Here is a 24,632-nt window from a genome sequence, read left to right as displayed (position 1 = left end):
GACATGGCTGGTTTTCCCTTTTTAATCCGTGATTGTCTGTAGACCCTGTCACATACATCTCGTGTCTGAGTCGTTGAATTGTGACTCCACTTTGTCTCTGTACTGACGTTTTGCCTGTTTGAATGCCTTACGGAGGAAATATCTACACTGTTTGTATTCAACCATATTCCCAGTCACCTTGCCATGGTTAAATGCAGTGGTTTGTGCTTTCAGTTTAACGCGAATGCAGCCATCTATCCACGGGTTTCTGGTTTGGGTAGGTTTTAATTGTCACAGTTGAAACAACATCCCCTATACACTTCCTGATGAACTCACTCACCTTGTCCATGTATACATCAATGTTATTCTCCGAGGCTACCCAGAACATATCTCAGTCTGCGTGATCAAAACAATCTTGAAGCATGGATTCGGATTAGTCAGACCGGCATTAAATAGACCTTAACATGGGTACTTCCTTTTTGAGTTTCTGCCTATAGGAATGGAGGAGAAAAATGGAGTCTTGAACTGATTTTCCAAAGGGAGGGCGGGGGAGGGCCTTGTAGGCATCTCGGAAGAGAGAATAGCACTGGTCAAGTTTTTTTCCCAGCGTTAGTACTACAGTCAATGTGTTAACAGAACTTCAGTAGTGTTTTCCTCAAATTTGCTTTGTTAAAATCCTCAGCTACAATAAATGTGGCATTAGGATATGTGGTTTGCATAAACTGCAGTGTAGTTCCTTGAGGGCCGTCATGGTATCGGCTTGAGGGGGAATATACACAGCTGTGACTATAACCAATGAGAATTCTCTTTGGAGGTATTACAGTCGGCATTTGATTGTAAGGTATTCTAGGTCGGGTGAACAAAAGGACTTGAGTTTCTGACCGTTATCAGAATCACACCATGAGTTGTTAATCATGAAACATACACCACCGCCCTTCTTTTTCCCACGAGAGTTTTTTATTCTTGCCTGCACAATGTACTGAGAACCAAGCTGGCTATCTGGACAGGTGACAGTATATCTGGAGAGAGCCATGATCCCGTGAAACAGAGTATGTTACTCCCTGATGTCTGTCTGGATGTGGACCCTCGTCCTGAGCTTGTCTACTTTATTGTCCAGAAACTGAACATTAGCGAGTAATATACTCGGAAGCGGTGGATGGTGTGCACGCCTCCTGAGTCGGATTAGAAGTCCACTCCGAATACCTCTTCTCCACCGGCGGCGTCTTGGAGCAGACTCTGGGACAAGTTCAATTGTTCTGGCGGGTGCGAACAAAGAATCCAATTTGGGAAAAACTTATTCATGGTCGTAATGCTGGTGAGTTACCACCGCTCTGATATCCAGAAGTTGTTTCCGGCTGTATGTAATAACACAAAAAACATTCTGGGCTAATAATGTAAGAAATAACACACACAAAAAATGAAATACTACATAGTTGCTTAGGAGCAAGAAACAGAGCTGCCATGTCTGTTGGCGCCATCTATTACCCACCAGCACTGACATTGAACAGCCCAGGCCTATATGAATTCTAGCTACTTCTGAAGCACATGTTGTGCCCTCAAAACTCATTTGTAACTCTGTAAATACATTTGTTTATGATAAAAAATGTAAAAAATCTTCATAAAAATACTTATCATTGAAATTACAAAGACATTTGTGGAATATTAGGTTTCTACATTAAGTAAAAGCACAAATTTGTGATGCATTACATTGAAAATTGTACACTGCCTTTTTAAGAGTGTCAAGTTTGTGACTACAGCATGCAAGTGATAAGTCATTCATTTGTTCATTACTATGACCATTGATCTCCTGAAGAAGCTATCCCTTTTCCATTCTTACTGTGCCCCCAAATGTTCGGATATACTACTGGTAAAGTTATCAGGTTGCTAGCTAGCTAATGAGGTAATTAACTTGACCGAAGAAGATGTAAAAAAAAAGGTTTGTTTAAAAGAAACAGGTCAAGGACCATAAAGTCCAAATTGTCTATATTGTAAAAATATTCATGAAAATTCCTAATTTAAGGTTCGATTTAGGCTTAATGTTTGCAATGTGGTTAAGTGACAACCTTTTAGAACGGCCCTCGACATGGTTTATGAATGTAAAATCCCCCCCCCCCCCCCAATCCGCAATAGGATGATGGTGGGACGGGAAGGGATGAGAGAAGAGAGCGAGGGTGAGCGAAAGAAAGAGACAAAGAAAGCAATTATAGAGCCCTGACATCCAAACTATTGAAATATGTCTTGCTATTTCTTTCACTCATCCCTCCCTCTCTCCCTTGCACTCTTCTTCTCCCTCATGCCCTCTCCCCTTCTCCACGCTGTCTTCCCTCACTCATTCCCACAGGCTTTATCTGTCTGTCTGTCTGTCTGTCTGTCTGTCTGTCTGTCTGTCTGTCTGTCTGTCTGTCTCTCTCTCTCTCCTCTCTCACTCACTCCGCTCTTTGTCTCTCTCCGTTGCCCATGTCTTGTATGCAGTGAGCATGGTAGACTAATGGAGTCTCCAGTTAATTATTCTGTTGTATCTGGCAGGCAGGCAAGTTCTTATTGCAGCAGCTAAGAATAGCTGAACAGTTTTATTCCATGCTCGATGAAGCGCCCCTGAGAGAACAAGGAAGGCACTGTCAGATCCCAGTGAAGATTCCTAAAGGGAGGATTTGTAGGTCTTCCTAGGCAGACTTTCTTAGTCACAGGGCAAGGAACGAACCTGGAACAGTCAACTGTACCGCACGTCTGGCGGGATGGATTTGGTGGAATCAGACAAACGTTCCCTCACAGAAAATATTTATTCGCAGCGGGCTGCGCTGTTTGCAACAAGTGCTTATTATCCATGTTATGGGAGAGGGGCTGTACAAATGTATGGATGTGGAAAAAATGTATCACAAAAGGGTTTCGAACAGAGTGAGAATCTTGTACACTGGAAGCCGTTATGACTAACATGCATTGCACAAATTGAGTTGTCTTCTGCCTCACGAGATCAAAGTAGTAGTCCCCTCAGCTATGGCCATGCTATCTCTGTCTGTGATTCTAGTCCTGAATGTACTTTTCTGGATTTCTCCTTTAAACCAGGCATATGCTTTAAATTTGTTAGTCCCATACAATGTGACTTATTTGCACACACTGAATGCCCTGATTGCTATAGTTATGTCTGATCTAGTCATTGTATATTTTCAGCAGGATGATTTTATTAACCAGAGGTGACCTCAAGCCCATCCCAGATGTGTGAAGGATCCTTGTCATCAGAGCTCTTGTTGTCTGTAGAATGCTGTAGAATGCTGTAGAGTGCTGTAGAGTGCTGTAGAATGCTGTAGAGTGCTCGCCTGCTGGTGCAGGAAGCATAATTTCCTTTCCCCGTTGTGTCATTATAAATGCCTCAATCACCGTGGCAACTGGAGCACCAGCATACTTTCTTTCTCCAGCAGCCCTCATATTGCTACAGATGAAGGATCCTAATTTGATCACTATTTTGATGCTGAGAGTTTTCCTGCACGGCAGGAAAATACAAACTTGTAGTATATTTTCAATAACCAAAAATATTGTATTTTCACCTTTTTGAAGCTGGTGTATAAAACCAGAAGTAAAAGATACAAAAAAGAAACTTAAGAACGAGATGCATAGAAATAGAGCACATAGAACAGATCTGCTGCTTCTTAAACTTGCTTTCATCGAGAATGACAGGTCTATAACTCACATGTCTATGTGAATTTGGTCAGGTCATTACATATTGCAGCCTTAATTATAATCCTCATCATAATTCACACTTCCTGTTGCTGCAGGATTATTTTTCTACTGTAATATAGCAGACTGGCTCAAATTAAGATCCTTCATCTGTACAGTATCTGGTGCTGTATGAAAGATAATCCAGGGTCTCAACCCACATTCAGACACATCTGCGTTGTCTGTTCATCATTATGCACCAATGTACACTCAGTAAGACATTTGTCGGAAGGAAACTGCTGTACAATAGTGTTTCACTCCACTCCCATCGGATAGATGAGAGACACCACAGAATGTGAATTTTACATGAGTTTTCAATAGTTGCAGTCCATAACTTACTTGTGATTGAGGCATTTATAATGACACAACGGGGAAAGGAAATGATGCTTCCTGCACCAGCAGGTGAGAACTCTACAGCATTCTACAGACAACAAGAGCTCTGATTGACAAGGATCCTTCACACATCTGGGATGGGCTTGAGGTCACCTCTGGTTAAAATCATCCTGCAGATGATATACAATGACTAGATCAGACATAACTATAGAAATCAGGGCATTCAGTGTGTGCAACTGAACCCAAAAACGATATTTTGGTTTTTGTTTCATTAGTCTGTTGTTGATATAGTCCCAAAATGTTTTGTATGTCATCAAGTTTTCAAGATATATAACTTTCTAAATACAGAAATACAGCCGGTAGGATGCTGTCTTTCCGTATTTTGAAAGTTATACATTTTGAAAACTTGATTGCTGACATTCAAAACATTTTGGCACTATGTTATCAATGGACTAATGAAACAAATACCAAAATATCGTTTTGGGGTGTTATTTTCCTTTAATATGTGATTGTAAATATAGCTCTGTAATACAGTGATGGGTTTTTCTGGGCTTGACATTTTCCTGCAGTCAGAGATGCTCATCCCTGATTAAAATCTCTGTGATTCTATATTAAATGTTATCTAAGGCCGTTCCACATTATACTATGTGATAGCTACCCTCTCTGCAGTGTAACATTTTACAGATCTGTGAGTATATTATCTAGCTAAGCGATATAGCGTCTCACAGTATTCAAGAGAGATTTCTGCTTGAAAGCAAGCAATAGAAAGCAAGCATTTCCTTCATTACATAAAATATCTGTTCTATAAACAAATAGGGGGATAGTTTGACAGTTTGAAGTGAACTGCATTGTTAACTGTAATAAATGGGTAATAAAGCAGCAATAAAAGTATAATTCATGACCACCTTAGTTACTGCAGGTTTTATTAACTTCTCAACTAGTAGCTAACTACTGGAGCTACACACTACTTTTTTTGAAAAAATTAAATATAGATGAAGTGATCAAGAATTTCCTTTATTTTTCGGCATTAGACCTGCCTAATTCTCGCTTGAAACACTTTTTGTGTGCCTAATTGTAACTTTTTGTGTTTTATAGGCTAAATTACACATTCTGTTAACATCTGACTCCAGAGTAATTTGTTCTTGCAATTTGTAGTCAATTACATTTTAGATATAGATATGATAATTTTTCACTTAGTAGTTTGGATGTAGTTAACTACTTTTTCAAAGTAAACTTAGTTAAGTAAACTGTATTATTATTAAGGGTAGCTGTAGTGTAGCTTAACTTATTTCAGTGTGAAGTCATTGGTAGCTTGGTAAACTATGTTTTCAGAGTAACTTCCCCAACACTGATATTCATTCAGCTTAGTGATCAATTGTCATCAGAACAGTATCAAGGCAAGTCTTGAGTCGGATTAAAAGAAACATGCATCGTGTCTGTACAGTTGCAAATAAGAAATGTGAGTTGGAAAAAAACCTGCCCACCTGGGTGTGTGCAGTGCAGAGTAGGGTGCCTCTGTTCCACTGTTCCAGTGCAGTTTAGGCTTAACACTAATCCACTTGTGGTTCTTGTGTTTTGGTTCTTGTTGCAGACAGTTTGGTTTGACCTGCATCAGAGGCTAACAGACACTGATGGCACAGCCAGCGCAGTAAGTAGCATATTTATGCCTGAGAGCCTGGTAGGGGGGCACGGTTTGGCTGTGGCACTGTGGGGGGTTTGCTGCTCCACCCCTAACTACCCCTCACGAACCCGAAGCTGGGAGCTCCATTCTGAAGCACCCAGCTTGCACAGAGAATCATTGGCATCTCATATCCACCTCCTTTCAAGCAGAAAGCAGCCAAGAAGATGACTTATCTCCCTGCATGAAAAGCATGAGTGCATGTTATCTATCTTTTCTTATCAAAGTGATCAGACTCAGTGCTTGAGTTCAAATGATGTATTTTAAGTGCCTCCCATGGGTGGTTATTTGACCCTTAAACCTCAGGGCAAGCATATATTATGTTCATATTGTTGTGACCTCATGCTTCCATATTTTTAAAACATTTTGTACCTTTATTTAACTAGGCAAGTTGGTTAAGAACAAATTCTTATTTTCAATGACGGCCTAGGAACAGTGGGTTAACTGCCTGTTCAGGGGCAGAACGACAGATTTGTACCTTGTCAGCTCGGGATTTGAACTTGCAACCTTTCGGTTACTAGTCCAAATCTCTAACCACTAGGCTACCCTGCCGCCCAATATTAACAATTGTTAAAGAGTTTGAACAGTTTCCTACAGTATAGTTAAGTTATTTATCTTTCAATCTGAAACATGCTTTAACCAAAAAAGAAAATACTCATATGTCGTTATACAGTTTGAGTAGTCTGCAACAAGCATACTCTCCAAATGCCCAAGTGGTATTATGCTCTTATGACCCTTTCATTATTATTTTTTACTGATTAGGCAAAAGTTTCTCCATCTGGTTCTTGAAATATATATCCCTCCGTCAGCATGCCTGTATGAGATGTGGATGCAGTGGCCTGTAGAACTGTCAGTATGAGTAAGATGGAGAGATGGCAGTTCACACAGGGACAATCAGAGGTCTGATGGATCTGAGGAATAATACAGGGACTGGTGTCTTTATCTGAGCATCAGTGCAGTTCCCTTGCTCACTCCTAGGGTCCTACTGCAGCAGTCCACTGGCAGCACCTGCTCTGAATCTGAACCAAGCTGCCCGGATCCTGCCTCTGATTGACTTCTGCCTTATTGATGCTTGAGGGATCCAAGCAAATTGAATCATTCCTTTTCTCCCATTAATCATTGTCAGTGTCTAGAGCTATCATTTTCTCTCACAAATAGGATTAGAGCAAGCTTCACCTGTCAGCTGGGCCAGTCTGATTGGTGTGGGGCTGCATGTGCGTTTGTGTGCCCAAAGCTCAATAGGGGCACATTAGTAGGCCCGACGGGTATTCTTAAAGTGGGAATGAAGATTGAACCTTTTGACCCACCATACTCTCAGCAGGGTTTTCTTAGTGCTGTGCGCACTACTGCAAGTGATTCACTCAGCATACAATCAAGAATAGAAAGATTGAATCGAAAGTCATGTTTTCTACAACAGCATGCATAGTAGAGGTGCCAGAGTTCACCATCCACATTTGAAATGCTTTGAAACAGCTTACTCTGGCACCTCCTTGCTTGTAATTGCTCTTATAAAGCATTTGTATGGCATTTTGATATTAATGCGGTACCATTGCTGTATGTGTATTATGCAGTGTTCCTTAATGCAAATGCCTGAATCGTTCCAGTAATTTCCCCCTCCTCTCAGGCACCCAGGTCACACATACACTACCGTTCAAAGGTTTGTGGTCACTTAGACATTTCCTTGTTTTTGAAAGAAAAGCACATTTTTGGCCCATTAAAATAACATTGTTAATGTTGTAAATGACTATTGTAGCTGGAAACGGCTGACTTTTAATGCAATATCTACATAGGTGTACAGAGGCCCATTATCATCAGCCATCACTCCTATGTTCAAATGGCACGTTGTGTTACCTAATCCAAGTTTATCATTTAAAAAAGGCTAATTGATCATTAGTAAACCCTTTTGCAATTATGTTAGCATAGCTGAAAACTGTTATGCTGATTAAAGAAGCAATAAAACTGTCCTTCTTTAGACCCGTTGAGTATCTGGAGCAACAGAATTTGTGGGTTTGATTACAGGCTTAAAATGGCCAGAAACAAAGAACTTTCTTCTAAAACTCGTCAGTCTATTCTTGTTCTGAGAAATTAAGGCTATTCCATGTGAGAAATTGCCAAGAACCTGAAGATCTGGTACAACGCTGTGTACTACTCCCTTCACAGAACAGCACAAACTGTCTCTAACCAGAATAGAAAGAGGAGTGGGAGGCCCCAGTGCATAACTGAACAAGAGGACAAATACATTAGAGGCAGCTGGCAGCTTCATTAAATAGTACCTGCAAAACACCAGTCTCAACATTGACATGTGAAGAGGCGACTCCGGGATGCTGGCCTTCTGATCAATTTGATGTTATTTTAATGAACAAAAAAATTGCTTTTCTTTAAAGAACAAGGACATTTATAAGTGACCCCAAACTTTTGAACAGTAGTGTAGAAATGAGACTAGGGTCTGATTATTAGCTCTTTGATATCCCTTAGTCTCTATTTAATTACATGCTTCCAATGTATTGTGCCACAGCTAATGATGCTCAGGCTTCTGTTTTCTTGCTGTATTGTGATTTTCAATAGTCAAGCATTTCCATTTTACATATTGATTTCCTGCTTAGAAATTGCAACGTTTTGTACATGTTTGCCTAGAGGGGGTGGCAATGTTGGAAAATATTTGTTATTTTTCTTTTATTTACTTAAAATGGGGGTGTGGTGCATGCCCTCAAGAAGCACTCGGTATGCAGCAACCCCATTATTGACACTGATTTATCTGGATTGACTGTGAGGAAAACAAAAGGCCAGTCTGCCTTACCTGAAAGACCACACTGTATTTCTCCTTCCATTATCCAGTTCAGAGTGATATACTGTACCTGGGACAGAGCAGTGCTGCAGACCTGAGTTATCTAACCTAACTTCAGCCAGTACAGTGGATACTGTGTATAGCACTGACCACAGTGGTACTTCTGACTGACCTTTTTCACCCTGGGTGCAGCCTGGGTAGTACATATTTTCATCCACTCTCCAATTGTTTGTTCCATAATGTGAAACTCAACAGCTATGTGGTGAGGAATCGGAGCGTTAGAGGGACTGAACAGTAGTTATTGCTCACTGTAGCCTTGTGGGAGTGACCAGTGCTCAAACATGCACTGTCTCCATCGGGAGAGAGTCAGTGTGAACACATCACACAACACAAGGGTTTCGAATGCATTTTCACAGTTGTTAATAGTCTCCTAGACCACACACAGCTTTATTTTATATTGGCAGACCTGAAATCACTGGCCCTTGTCGATACAACCACTGTGCCATGAGGGATGGGGAGAAAGGCACAAGGAGAGAGAATCATTGGAGAAAGATATGCAGCGTTGCTCATTTGGAGGGTGTTATGATGCGAAGGGATGCACCACTGCAGAAAGAGAATTGTCTCTCTTGGACAGGGATCCCCAACTGGCAGCATATGGGCCAAATTTGGCCCGCGAATGGTTTTATTTGGCCCTCCAATATGTTTTTCATTAATGGACATAAAAGACTGTAAAAACACCAGGAAATCAGCTCCAAGTGATTTTAATTCTGGAAATCTGTTCCCATTTATTCCCATGCATAATATAGAGACATACAGTGCATTCACAAAGTATTCACACCCCTTGACTTTTTCCACATTTAGTTGAGTTACAGCCTGAATTTAAAATGGATTACATTTTGTTTTGTTTTTTGTCACTGGCCTACACACAATACCCCATAATGTCAAACTGCAAAAATTGTGTATTGCATGATTTTTTAATGACTGCCTCATCTCTGTACTCCTCAGTCGAGCAGTGAATTTCAAACACAGATTAAACCACAAAGACCAGGGAGGTTTTCCAACATCTCGCAAAGAAGAGCAGCTATTGGTAGATGGGTAAAAAAAAGTTAAGTTATTGATTATACTTTGGATGGTTTATCAATTCACCCCTTTCCAATACAAAGATACAGGTGTCCTTCCTAACTCAGTTGCCGCAGAGGAAGAAAACCACTCTGGGATTTTACCATGAGGCCAATGGTGGCTTCAGAAAAAAACAGTTCCAGAGTTTAATAGCTGTGATAGGAGAAAACTGAGGATGGATTAATAACATTGTAGTTACTCCACAATACTACCCTAATTGACAGAGTGAAAAGAAGGAAAATCGGCCAACGACTGAATCCCATGTGGTGCAGCGGTCTAAGGCACAGCATTTCAGTGCAAGAGCCGTCACTACAGTCCCTGATTCGAATCCAGGCTGTATCACATCCGGCCGTGATTGGGATACCCATAGGGCTGCGCACAATTGGCCCAGCGTCGTCCGGGTTTGGCCGGGGTAGGCCGTCATTGTAAATAAGAATTTGTTCTTAACTGACTTGCCTAGTTGAATAAAGGGGGGTATTCTCCAGTTTCCATGTTAACAGTGCAATTCTGTGATTCTCCTCTGAGTTCTTCCCCAACTTCTTCCATACCCTATGGGGGACGCCTTCCTGTACATACATTCAAACTCTCTCTCTCTTTCACACACACCCTCATTTACACAGCCATGCACTATTATCTCATGATATATTCAATGGATTCCTTACTGCCTTCATTAAACCATGTATGCCTGCATATGTTCGTGTGCACATATATGCCTACATATAGATATTGACCTGAGCCATACGCACACACAAACCCTTGTACAATCGCACACAAACCCACAGATAGAGAGAGAGAGAGAGAGAGAGAGAGAGAGAGAGAGAGAGAGAGAGAGAGAGAGAGAGAGAGAGAGAGAGAGAGACACAGAGAGAGAGAGAGAGAGAGAGAGAGAGAGAGAGGGGCACACACAATAAATAATGTAGGTAATAAAGAGAGAGAAGGGGGATGAATGGATGGATTTTAATACTATCATTGATAAGGCCTCTTGTATCTTTATTGCAGTGGTGGTCAAAATATTTCCTATCAAACTAGCTTATAGAGTCCATAACCAGTTGTGAAATGTCCCCATTTTCACATCCAGTAATGATGACACTTTACAGCTCTCCCCACAGACAATTATTATTTTATAGAAACTCATGCTGAGATACACAGTCACAAGGATTTCTAGTTTTGTTTGTGTTTTTGTCTGTGCCACATGCAGTCTTGTTAAAACCAGCCTAGATGACAAATGAAAGGCACACAATTGAATCAACTTTAATTTAGCATGATGGGCCTAGCCCTTATTTTAGGCAGCCTGGTAAATGCTGCATGTGTCTTGGTAATAGTTGATTTATTCTCCATCTGGAATGGAAGAGGAAATTTAATAATATTGCTCTGGTTTGAGGAAAGCTGGGTAATTTACTGTTTCTGATTGAGTTTTGAGTTTATTGTCAGTTTTTTACCCATTTATTGCTCTGGTCCAGAGGGGATGATAACTGTAGTTTGGAATGGTCCTGTCAGACAGGAGTTTCTAATGGCTTCAATTAGTTTTTATCTTTCCCACCTGCTGAAGCACCACATGTTGGACTCAGCTGCTTGCTAAATAATGAAGAAAAACAACCAACTGTAGATTTAAACAGTTTGATTGCGTTGTCACAGTCCCAATGTCACATATCAGAATAATGTTAGGCATAATTTAAATGAATGTATTGTATAGCAATCACAGAATCAGTGACATAAATACATACAGCATATTATATGAATTATACTTTTTTAAACAGAAAGAACGTGATTTAATGACAGGAGTTGGCGAAGGAGTTAGGGTTGTGGTTGAGGCTAGGATTAGGGTTGACAGGGGATGTTGACATGAAGTTAAGGTTAGGGTTGTGGTTGAGGGTTAGGGTTGAACAGGGAAGTGGACATGAAGCTAGAGTTAGGGTTATGCCAAGATTAGGATTAGGGTTATGCAAAATTAGGATTTAGGGTTAAGGCTTGGTTCTAACTAACAACTGCTGCATCCAAAACAGTTATTTTGCAAAGATCCCAACCAAATGTTATCTTAGCGACTGTTCAAGCAAGAATCAAAACGTAATTTTATGCATATGAATACCCCAAAAAGTGGTTTTCGCAGATGGCGATGGCTTTCTTACTGCCGCCAAGAGTCGCACGCATCCGTGCATGACGTCAGTGTGCCGTGTACTGAAAAAGGGTCGACACCATGGATATACAGAACACTGCAAGCACTCCATAGAGCAGGGTTCCCCAACTGGTGGCTCGTGGGATGAATTTGGGCCACTGGGGATTTTATTTGGCCCCCCAAGTTGTCTGAGCGAAAAAATAATAATAATATAATTTATTTTCATTGTTAGATGGGAAATACTGTAAAAACACCAGAAAATCAGCTCCAAATGATTTACATTTAGGAAGTCTGTTCCCAAGTATTCCCACTCATAAAAGAGAGATGTGATCATATATAAATCTGTTCCCAAGTATTCCCACTCATAATAGAGAGATGTGATCATATATAAATCTGTTCCCAAGTATTCCCACTCATAGAGAGATGTGATCATATATAAATCTGTTCCCAAGTATTCCCACTCATAGAGAGATGTGATCATATATAAATCTGTTCCCAAGTATTCCCACTCATAATAGAGAGATGTGATCATATATAAATCTGTTCCCAAGTATTCCCACTCATAATAGAGAGATGTGATTGTATAAAAATGTCAGCAAGGTTTGAAATTATTATGTTTTAGTCAAATATTATATGTTTGGGCTTCTTGCTGTCAAATTGCAGTCTACAAATTATTATTAATTATGTTCCGGCCCCCCGACCATCCGCTCAAGAAAGAATCGGCCCCACTGCTGAATCTAGTTGATGATCCCTGCCATAGAGCATTCCCATCACATTGTATTTTTTATATATTTTTTTTAATTCAAATTTTACTAAATGTACATCAAAGATTTGACCATATTCCAACAACCCTCTCTTCCTCCCTCCACGCAACACATCCACCCCCAAAAACCCAAGTCCCTTCCCTACCTCTCCGCCCTACCTCAGTCCACCCACCTTGATTCCCTGTGATAGATGTCCTGGTGAGACATGACATCTATCACACTCATCATTTACATTTGGATATATTTCAGACAATCTGGATTTGGAAAAATACACTTTATGTAAAACCTTAAATTGTTTGAGGCCAAGACGAGCACGAGATGTAGTGGAGCGTACTCTATCAATCGTCTCATCCCACCACTCCTGTGTAAATTCAACACCCATTTCCCATTCCCAAACAGATTTAGTTTTGTTGGTGAAGTGTTTGTCCAATGACATAATACACAGATAGATAGCAGAGAAATTACTACTTTCTGTCGCGGTAATCGAGTCAATATGCCATCCCAGGGTTGGCAAGGGGGTGGAGCAGGGAAGCCAGAAAATTGGGAGGAGACACAATGCCTCATTTGAAGGTAACGGAAAAAGTGAGATGGAGGCAAAGAGTATTTAGAGACCAGGTTGGGATAACTAGAAAAATCTATTTACGAAAGTCTTGGAAGGACTTAGCGCTTTCTTTCACTGGACAAGGAAAGATATTATCTATGAGGGAAGCGGGGAATAAGTGATTCTTATCCATAGGATCCATAGTAGACACAGAGGAGAATTTAAAATGCCGTCGAAACTGGTACCAAATCTTAAGAGTGGAAAGTACTGCAGGATTGCCAGTATAGCGAGAGGGGGATGCTGGGAGAGAAGAGCAGAGTATAAAGCATGAAGAGATGCAGAAATACAAGAATGTGCTTCTAGGTGGCAGCATGGGGTATCTGGAGCATGTAACCAGAATAGCAATTTCTGAAAGTAGGCTGCCCAGTAAGAGTGTAAAAAGTTGGGTAGTGCAAGCCCTCCACTAAACTTGCATCTCTGAAGTAAAGATCTCCTGACTCTGGGTACCTTTCCTCCCCAGATAAATGTGGTAACTAAATGTGGTAAACTTTAAACAATTAAAAATAAACTTTGATAAAAACAATGGAATCATTTGAAATAGATAAAGGAATTTTGGTAAATCCTTTTTACAGCATTAATCCTTCCTATAAGTGATAGTGGTAAGCTACTCCATCTCTGAAAATCAGATTTCATTTGCGTAAGGAAGGGAGCAAAGTTTGCAGAAAAAAGAGCATGTAATGAACGAGTTACGTTCACTCCAAGGTATTTGAAACCAGAGTGGCTTAGCTGAAAAGCTGTAGCGCTGCTGGATTGATTTGAAAGCACTCACTGTTCTGGAGATTCAACTTGTAACCCAGAGAAAGAGCCAAAGTTCTCCAGAATTGAAAGGATAGAAGGTAAACAGGTTACAGGGTTATTTACAAAGAGAAACAAATCATCTGCATATAATGATAACCTATGTTCAACTGCTTCCTGTATTACATATTGTAAAGAGGAGGATGCCCGTGAAGCTACTGAAAGGGGCTCAATGGCGACAGCAAATAACTAAGAGGAAGATGGGCAGCCTTGGCGTGTCCCACGTTCCAGGGCAAAATAATCCGTACAGGTGTCATTGGTACCGACAAGAGATGGATCCATGAGCTAAATTTGTCCCCAAATCCAATTTTTTTAAGAAAGCAAATAGGTACTATCATTCAATTCTGTCGAATTCCTTCTCTGCGTCTAGGGAGATTGCCACCTCAGGGGAGTTGAACATTTGTTTTGAATAAATTATGTAAAACAGTGTCCGAAAATTTAAAAAATGAATATCTGTCCTTTATAAAAACCGGTTTGTTCCTGTGATATGAGTCCTGGTAAGACTACTTCCAGACGCCTCGCTTTCACCTTCTCAAGCACCTTTACATCCACATTAAGGAGACTTAGGAGCCTAAATGAAGAACAGGAAGAACAGGGTCTTTCCCCTTCTTAAGGAGAAGCACTATTGAAGCCTGTGTTAGGGTAGGTGGCAGTGAGCCACGTTCAAGTGACTCGTTATACATAGATAAAAGTAAAGGGGCTAACTTGGTATGGAATTTCTTAATGAACTCAGTTGGAAACCCATCCGTTCCTGAAGCTTTGCTGCTCTGCATTGGCTTGACAGACTGAATAACTTCTTCAAGGCTGAGAGGAGAATATTGGTCATCTGCAGTTTCAGCCTCAACTGTGGGAGTCTCCAGTTCACCCAAAAATGTAGTCATATTGGCAGTATCTGATGGAAATGTAGACGTATACAGGGAGGTGTAGAAAGATTTGAAGGTGTCATTTATCCCCGTAAGGTCAGAAATCAAATTATGAGAGGAATCTTTAATTTGGTGAATCAGACGGGTAGTAGCGCTGCGTTTTATTTGGTGTGCAAGCAGACAACTTGCTCTGTCGCCAAGATATCACGTGAATGCAATAGTAATCATTCTACATCTGTAGTGAACAAGAGATTGAATTCCTGATTGTAAGTTCAAGCGTTGCTTATATAGTTCTGGGGATAGCGTCAGGGCATATCGATGGTCTAAGTCAAGGATGACTTTAATGAGATGTTCTAGTTTAACTTTACGAGTTTTGTTTAAATGAGAAGAATAAGAAATGTTTTCTCCTCTAAGATAGGCCTTAAGTGATTCCCATAAGAGAGAATGAGAGGTTAAGCTTGTCTGATTGGAAAAGTGAAAAGAAAAATATATATATATTTTACCTTTATTTAACCAGGCAAGTCAGTTAAGAACACATTCTTATTTTCAATGACAGCCTGGGAACAGTGGGTTAACTGCCTGTTCAGGGGCAGAATGACAGATTTGTACCTTGTCAGGTCGGGGGTTTGAACTCGCAACCTTCCGGTTACTAGTCCAACGCTCTAGCCACTAGGCTACGCTGCAGCCACAAAATGATCAATAGAAGTGGAGATAACGTTACAGAAGTCTGCATCAGACAGGAGAAGAGAACCGAAGTTTGCCCTGACAGGACTAGGTCGAGGGCTAGAGGTCTATGGTCAGAAATTACAATGGATAAATATTCAGAAGAGGTGACATTTGGGTGTAACTTATGATCAATAAAGAAATAGTCAATATGAGAAAAAGAATGGTGTACATGTGAAAAGAAAGAATAATCTCTTGCCTGGGGATTCTGAAACCTACAGGGATCTGTACACCCATTCTGAACCAGATTGACGTTTGCGCAGCTTCAGTACATATAAACAGAAACCCTTCCTTTCCTAACGCGGAGAGGCTCCATAGCACGAGTCGTGAAACACATTTGAAAATAAATTCACAAAATGGTAAAGTAGGTCAACCAAAACAAGGTCAGAAAACCCCATAACAGTAAAATAAAACCGTCCTGACTCGGGGAGTCTTCAATCAGTGCAACATGTGCAATGTCTCGTAAGGATGGCCAAATAAGTGTCCCGCAGTATGTTGCCCTTTTACAAAAAAGAAAAGGGGCAGAGTGTCTGTACATGTACAAATGATCAATGGGGTGTAATAAAGTGGTGAAAAGACCTTCAGTAAGTATCTATATTAAAAATCTAGGAAAGCTCTGCAAAAGCCTGGAATTGTAGCTATGCATTGCTACGCTAGCCATCTAGACAAATAAAAAGGACCTCCCAAACGTGTAGCTTAAATAACAACCACACAAGACAGTATTAGTCATTTTTATCAGGGTTCAATAGTGTTTCTGCAGAGTAGAAAAGGAATGGCAACAGGGGGAAAATGTCCCTGCAATAAAAATCAAAACATACCTTCGACTTGGAGGGTAGGCTAGGCAAAAGAGTAGGTCATAGATCCAAGGAACGGCTCAGAAGTGACTGTCGAACCGACACTGGGCATCCTTGTGGGAGTCGAACTGTAGCTTGTCGTCTCCGCCCACTGGGGAGGGGCCAAGGGGCTCTGTTCAGCTTCGGGGGTGATGGAACTATGGCAGGACCAGCACCTCCATAAAGAAGTCTGACATGAACTTAACTGAGTCCCCTCCTTCAAGTTTGTCTGGTATACCAATAACCCAAAGATTGCAATGGCGAGAAAGGGATTCCAGGTCATCAGTCTTGTCAATCAGCTTTTGGTTTTCGGAGCTCAGACGGGTGACCATTTTCTCAAGGGCTACTATGCGGTCACTGTAGTCACACAGGTCATGTTCAAAGCTGCCAAGTCGTTCATCTGCAGTGGCTCGGACACCATCCAGGACGGTGGAGAAGCGGGGCCAGAGCAGCATCAATGGCAGTTTTGAGCTGGGTGGCAATGGTAGCTGTAATTTCTGAGACCAGAACCGTATGGAGGTTCTGACGATCTGTGTGGAGTGTGACCACATGAGAATCCGTAACTGTTGGACTGGAGTCGGCGCCATTACCATTCACGTTTGCCATCACGGTTGAAACGTTAGTTAACAGGTCTTCTGCGCCTCAGATCGTGTAACATTTGAATCAAAAAGGTAACTTACGAACTCATCAATCAAATCTGATATTTAAGAAAGTTGAATGCAAAGTAAAAATATGGCAAATTTAACTAATGCGTACAAGTCTCATCCACAAACTTCTTCTCCACTCACATGCTAAACCAGGAGCCCCATCACATGATCAAATGGATTTCCTTACCTATTTTCTGCTTTTATCTCCCTCTTTTTCTCAACCCCTCACTTTTTACTTCTGTCTGTCTTTCTTTCTTTCTGTCCAGTCCCTGTACCTGATTCGTCAGGAGATGACGGTATCCCAGAAGCAGCTGGGAGAATTCTGTGAGGCCCTGAAGCAGTACCTGAAGAATGTCTCTGCTGAAAGAGACTGCTTCCAGTGAGTCCACCTATTTAACTTTATCTGTGTATCTTTCATTGTCCATCTCACACAATACCTTTCATGACCATTTGTCCACTGTGCGTGTTTTTCTACCTGGCTGATGTATTCACAACCTAACTGGTTATCTACCAGTGGAGGCTCTTCAGAGGAGGAAGGGGAGGACCAACCTCCTCAGTGAATTTCATTTTTTTTTTAAGTACAACATTGAAAAAGTTATCCTTTTTAGATTAAACTATACTAAATATATTCACGTCACCAAATAATTGACTAAAACACACTGTTTTGCAATGAAGGTCTTCAGTAGTCTCAACAGCACTCTGTCGGGTAGCACCATGGTTTAGCCGGAGGACAGCAAGCTTCCTTCCTCCTCTTGGTACATTGACTTCAATGCAAAACCTAGGAGGCTCTTGGTTCTCACCCCCTTCCATAGACTTACACAGTAATTATGACAACTTCCGGAGGACGTCCTCCAACCTTTCAGAGCTCTTGCAGCATGAACTGACATGTTGTCCACCCAATCAAAGGATCAGAGAATGAATTTAGTACTGAAAGCATAAGCACAGCTAGCTAGCACTGCACTGCATACAATGTGGTGAGTAGTTGACTCAAAGACAATAGTTGAATAAATGAGTTTATTCAAAAATGAAGGAGAAGCAAGAGAGAGAGAGAGTAATTTGTTTTCACTTTCAGTTTCACTTACTTAGATAGCAAATGCAGCTGGCTAGTTTAGTTACTCAAACACCCGGCTTAAACAGAGGGATGCTATGTTAGCTAGATGGCTGTGACTATCCAACACAACACTGGAACTCTTCCAAGTCAAGGTAAGCTTTTGGATTTATTAATTTATTGCCGGTGTAGTAGCTTAGTGACTATACACTGTAACGTTACTGCATGATTGTAGCGGGTTTACTAACACATTAGTTCTATTAGCTATGTTGACTAGGAAGTTACTTTAGATAATATGTAGGCTGTGTGTAGCGGTTATGACATGGTTTGGCTAGAAAAATGTTTTTTGCCTGGTCACAAACAGATGATGTGTTGAAGTCCACAAACGAAGGGAAAAGGCGAATTTGTCCAATAGAAACTCTTGTTTGCCACTGATGAATGATTACACCCTAGATAAGCTAGATGCAGGCAAGAGTGTGCAAGGCAATATTGAATGTGTCACTGTCCGTCATCAAATTTTTATCTCGACCTGTGTGCACTTACGTTGTAAACTTCATTCTTAGGCTAGGTTGTAGCAACCTCGTGATGGGTATAGGGAAAATTGTAGTGTCATGACGTAGCCTAAACCTATCGATGTTACATTGAACTGGGTGAATGGAATATGCATGACAGTCATCCAACATGCTGTAATAGAAATAAGGTCATGCTCATGAAAAACAAATGGTCCTCCCTCATCATAAACAGCACTGATTGCCATCTACTGACCATGCTCAAGTACTTTACCAATCTTCAATATACAGCTTAATATTGTGAGACAGATGACCAGACAGAAGCCTTTTCAAAACTCAAATACACTACAAGTTTTAAAAGTAAAGTACTACTGCAACAGGGTGATCAAATTAAGATCCTACATCTGTAATGCTTATTTTGTCACAATGCTCCGCAAGGTACTAATCTCATCACAAAGTATAATGGCAGGAAGGCTCGGGGAGGAAACTCAGAGGGAGCATGAATAGATATTAGAAAATAATGGACAAATAAGTCAACATTGCAGATAGGGAGAGACAGAGCGCCTCTGAGTGCTGGTGTGTACAGGTTATGGATGGTTGAGGGAGCCTCTGGCAGAGAAAGGATGTGCTGGGGACTGAAGAGGCAATCAGACTGGATAAACCTGTTTAACAGGCTGTTGTCCTCTGCCTCTCCACAACCATCATCAACCAGGAGGAATCTCCATGTGACAAGGGACAATGAACTGGAAAATAGGGCTGAGCAGATTAGAGAAACCTGGACAGAGCCTCTCAGTTCGTCTTGCTCTGAGCTGAGGTAATGTACGGCAGCCTACTGCACAACCTCCAGTATGCTTTAGAGCACTGCTGTCATAGCAAGGAAAGAGCTGATTTGTAGAGAAGATGACATGTATATCCACTATTACTGCTGCTGCATGTAGCACAAATGTATCTTCTTTCCTATCAATGTAGCAGCAGATTCTCATGCCCAGGGTGTGTAAGACTCAGTTCAAAAGGACAAGTTCCTCTACAGTCGGTTTCAGAGCGACTCCCTGGAGCCAAGTCCAGAAAATAGGCTGGCTACTGTCATCAGCATTTTGTAGTCTCATCATAATACACTTAGGGATGGTGAATAATTGATCACTGAGGAATTGGGCTCTGACTCTGTACTGTGAATAGACTGTTTCCTTTCTCTCTCTCATTCTCACATTACCACTATTTAAGTCTGAAACGTTATTTTCCTCCCTTATGTCTCTACTATTGGTTCCTATAAGTGCTTCTACATGGTACTAATACATCCTGCAAATGATGCCATAAGAATATGTCCTCCTTTTTAAGTCCTTGAATTTACACATACACACAAACAACCCACAGACAAACACACAAACATTGACAAAGTTATGGGAAGGAAGCACACGTGTGGATGCACAAACACACACTCAAACACCCTCCCCTTGTGCACATCATTCTTTAGATGGACACACATTGACTTGGACATGGGTTTTTTTTTGGTTTGAAGAATGTGATTGTGGAGCCTCGCACAGCAGCGGCCCGTCAAATAAAACAACGCAGTGGTCTGATCGAGATGTAACCTCAGACAGAGAGCTGTCAGCTGTAATAGAAGCATTCAGCAGGTCAATAAGATGTGTCAGGAGTCTCTCCAGTTGCGAGCTCCATTGTGATGGAAGGAAACAGAAAACCCAGCTCATACAGTAGAACTTTTCTACTGCACTAAACCCCTGAGACACAGGTCAGCCGTCTGAACCACTACTGCCCTCCAGTGGAGGATTATGCGTGGGAGTGAGTGGAGCTGAAGTCAAGTAACTTTGGGCTTCTACTATAATGGTTGACTATGGGTGTCTATTATTATGGTTATGTGGCATGAAAGTGTTTCTGTGCTCAACGACCACACATCACTCTCTGACATCTGTCTGCGTGAGCTTATTGGCAATTCACTGTTTTTATTCAAATATTTTATAGCTCTCCAATGTCATCTGCCCATTATTGACTTGCCAGTGTCTTACTCTCTCTCTCTCTCTTTGTATTCCTTTCTTCCTCAGTGTGACTGCAGTGCGGCTGCCAGATGGGCTCTCCTTCGTGGTGTATGAGTTCTGGGATGGAGAGGAGGAGTGGAAAAAGTAAGTTTTGGAATTGTGTGTCATCTCACCCATGGAGTCATCCCTCCCTCCCCCACATCTCATGACCCTTCACCCCTTGGTCTTCTTATAATCCCCATAGGTACAATTTCCAGAAAATATGGAATCAATAATGCACAATATTTGTTTTGTTTGTTGAATTTTACCCCTTTTTCGTGGTATCCAATTGTTTAGTAGCTACTATCTTGTCTCATCGCTACAACTCCGGTACAGACTCAGGAGAGACTCAGGAGAGACGAAGGTTGAAAGTCATACGTCCTCCGATACACAACCCAACCAAGCCGCACTGCTTCTTAACACAGCGCGCATCTAACCCGGAAGCCAGCCGCACCAATGTGTCGGAGGAAACACTGTGCACCTGGCAACCTTGGTTAGAGCACACTGCGCCCGGCCTGCCACAGGAGTCGCTGGTGCGCGATGAGTCAAGGATATCCCTACCGGCCGGCCAGGCCCTCCCTAACCCGGACGACACTGGGCCAATTGTGCGTCGCCCCACGGACCTCCTTGTCGCAGCCGGTTACGGCGCGAACCCAGAGTCTCTGGTGGCACAGCTGGCGCTGCAGTAGAGCGCCCTTAACCACTGCGCCACCCGGGGGGACTATGCACAATCAATTGACATGTTGGTGTCTACTATTTTGTAAGCACAGTTCATATATGAGATATGTGTATTTTTTTTTACACAATTGGGTAGATGATTACAGAAGAGCCGTCATTGCTTAGTGTTTTTGTTTAAATGTTCATACAAAGCTAACATCTGGAATCAGACTTTGGTTAAGCAGACTCCAGAGGAACAGAGCTCTATCACGGCAGGAACCTATCTACAGCTATAGCCACTGAATAAAGCTGACATACTACTGTATAATTACTTATTGATGTTTTGGGGGATGTGCCGAGGCTGTAACGAGTCTCTATCTTTCAAGTTCTCTATCATCTATGGGGCGTAGGAGAACTGAAGGAGTGAGCGTGTGTGCATCTGCATGCATGGGTGTGTGAGTCTGTGTTTATATGTGATCTTATGCCCTCCACCTCTGCCCTCAGGCACCTCCAGGCTGCATCCTTCAAGGCCTTTCAACATGTTAAAGTTGACACTCTGTGCCAGCCTGAGGCTGTGTCCACTGTTGCTGTGCCAGGTTAGTCTCCTGAGAGAGAGCTGGCATAGAGCACAATCCCCTGCGTAATGCTGTCATAGTGCCGTATATCTGGGATGGGAGGCCCTGATAGCAATGGAACCTACTGGTGGAGAGAACTGTTTGAAGTAGAGCAGTCAGGGAAAACACATACCCTGATATTTACTTATTGTTATTGGTATAAATGCATGTCATAGACTTACTTACCTCAGGGAAACCTGAAAATATATGACATTCAATTTTAATTATATTATGCAGTGTATCATCATTGTTTTATCACATTGAGCAGAGAAACACTAGACCTGAGTGTGAAAGTGTTGTAAATGATTTATCTATTCCTGAGCTGCTTGTCTAACTGAACTCCCTCGCTCTCTCTCCCTGCAGCCGCCTGGTGCAGCCTGAGCAGAGACTGATGGGGGTGGGGACGCATCGCCTAAGTCCACAACACCCCCATCCTTAGCTCCCACATACCCCCTTTACCTCACTCTCACCCCCACAATCCCTCTTTCTCTCTTTTGTAAGTACATGTTTACACAGTGTCTGTTTGATATTGAGACAAAATGGAAGGCATCAATTGCAGTGAATATTAAACAGTGCATTAAAGCGAGATTACCGCCATCCAATGCATTTGTTCATTGTATCGTTCACCCTCAAGTCATTGTAGAAATGAGGTGAACAGTTAACCTGCTTTTGAGGCTCTAGTGCATGTCATCAATTTTGACTAAAAGACATGAACCTGCTGCTGCTGCTAATGACAGAGTAATAGAGCCCTCAACATTCATCTCTATCAAGCTGTGAAGGTTATCTTTTTTCCCATTGTGTTAAGAGTACTTGTAATCAGCAATGGATATATTAGCTGTTAAAGTCTAGTAAAATTATATGAAAACATGTTCTATTATAATTATATTTGTATTGACGTCTTTAGTGGTAAAGTGTAAAATTCTTCAGAAGAAGAGGTCACAACAAAAGCAGCAAAACTTGTGGTTTGCTGCAGACAGTTTCCCTTTTGAACAACTAATCTCAAGCCTTAAACATCAGCATGGGGTTGAGGTTGTAGGATTTCCAATAATGGAGTTGCTGCAGATCCAACTTCACAGGATCTTTTTTCTCTCAGGACCTTTAGTTCTAAAGCTTCTGGCCATGTTTCTTGACCTCTAGTTCACACACTCATTTTTGTGGTCTCCTTGCCTTCACATTTCTCACTGATGATAATTTGTCAAGTCCATGCAGCATCTGCATACCAACCATTTGATCGCAATCAGTTTCATGGGGATGTGCATTTAGATCTTGAGTTATAGTGTTGTTTTGAATTATGTACAGTGAGCAAATTTTAGAGCAGATGGTGTTACCTGTACCATAGCCTACAGAGACTTTGCATAAAGTAGAGAATAAACACATGAGCAGGACATGATCCACATATGCACAGAATCTTTAGGACCTTTAGTCGAGGGAATAAAGATCTGGGAAAAGTCAGATCCGCAGCCACGGCCTTCCCATAAACACAGAGTCATTTGATTTTAAACCTCTAACGCACAGCCATATATTACAATCATAATGTTCATTGCAATTGAGCAAAAAGGAGATGTTTCACATATCAAGCAAATTATAGTAACTGAAAATATATCAGAAAGAATGTTCACCCACCAACCCAGTTGAAGAACCTCGTGCACATCTAGGAGCATGACTAGTTTGTCCAACTCCAACAACCTGAAATCAACATGATCCAACAGACCCAGTCGAAAAGCACAATGTAAATGAGATATAGCGATTACATATAAAGTATGAGTGTATTACAAATTCTCTCAAGAAGTGTTTTATCTATAAACAATGTATGAATCACTCATCTTGATCTACCTTTAGAGGGTGGAATCTTTCACCCACTTCTCCATTTAATTTCTTAGTTTGTCATGTAAGCACATGCTGGTGGCAAGCTTGTCCTTAACCAATTGGGGGATATCAAACCCTCACTCCCCAGGATAAGATTATCATCTCAGATAATTACATGTAAGTAATAACAAAGACTGTCCTTGTTCACTGTAAAAATACAACTTTATTTACTTGGCTTTGATCATAACTAGGACCACCACTGAAATGAAAATCGCACATGTTCAGTTCCATCTCTGGTGCTAAGCCACATTGCACTTTTCTTTGAGAGAACCCTGGACTTCTCCGTGTTAATACACCCGTGATATTAATCAATAGCACGCCTTGGGCTTCATATTAGCCTCAGCATCAGTATTACAGAGCAAGAGCATGGCTCCCTTGTTGACAGACTTATGTGGGGAAATTCTACTGGAAAGGTTTTCTATCCGTAGCTTCTGTTGGGTTCTGTATGAACAGGTCAGATCCAGTCAGAAAATGCCAATTCTATTTCTGTAACATTCCTGGCTGTTCCCTAAACTGTGCAACCAAATTCTTTCTCCCCATCTCTTGAGTGCATGTTAAAATTAATGTCCAGTAACTTATTTAATGTAGTATTTAGCCATGCTACTTTCACTGGGTTTTGTGGATTTCTTATTTGTCTTTTATATTATTCCTATAAAAAAAAAAGGACAGACAAAACAAATATATATATGAATAGAAAATGGCATACAGAATGAACATTCACTTTTATGGCAGTGTTTAGAGAAATGCTAATTCTTATACTTCTGTATGTTTCAGTAAAATGGCTTTCTCTGAGTGTAGAGACTTATTGCAGGGATGCAAGTACCATATTTAGTCTTACAACTGTTGAAATTCTAGATAATGTAGAATGATAAAACTCAATAAAATGGAAATACACCATGAATCTGTTGCTTCATTGCTTTACATTTCTGGGAAAGCATGCACACAACATGTAGTGTGAAGACTA

General features: G+C 41.2%; 1 protein-coding gene across 2 annotated transcripts in view; it reads left to right on the top strand.

Annotated features, from left to right (window-relative positions):
- Positions 1-24,517, top strand: part of LOC118396680 (N-terminal EF-hand calcium-binding protein 2-like) — a 150,677-nt gene extending 126,160 nt beyond the window's left edge. Inside the window, exons 9-13 of one of the 2 annotated variants that reach the window (XM_035791023.2) lie at positions 5,615-5,671; positions 17,211-17,323; positions 20,559-20,636; positions 21,693-21,784; positions 22,166-24,517. In XM_035791023.2, the coding sequence (XP_035646916.1) occupies positions 5,615-5,671; positions 17,211-17,323; positions 20,559-20,636; positions 21,693-21,784; positions 22,166-22,194 (369 nt within the window). In that variant the 3' untranslated portion in view covers positions 22,195-24,517. The remainder of the gene's footprint in view (positions 1-5,614; positions 5,672-17,210; positions 17,324-20,558; positions 20,637-21,692; positions 21,785-22,165) is intronic. The other variant, XM_035791024.2, reaches the window with a different exon arrangement.
- Positions 24,518-24,632: the final 115 nt, after the last annotated feature.

Source organism: Oncorhynchus keta, chromosome 17 (genome assembly GCF_023373465.1).
Source record: "Oncorhynchus keta strain PuntledgeMale-10-30-2019 chromosome 17, Oket_V2, whole genome shotgun sequence".
Taxonomy (NCBI): Eukaryota; Metazoa; Chordata; class Actinopteri; order Salmoniformes; family Salmonidae; genus Oncorhynchus; species Oncorhynchus keta.
The sequence above is the reverse complement of the archived record's forward strand: the minus strand, read 5'-3'. Positions and strand labels throughout refer to the sequence as shown.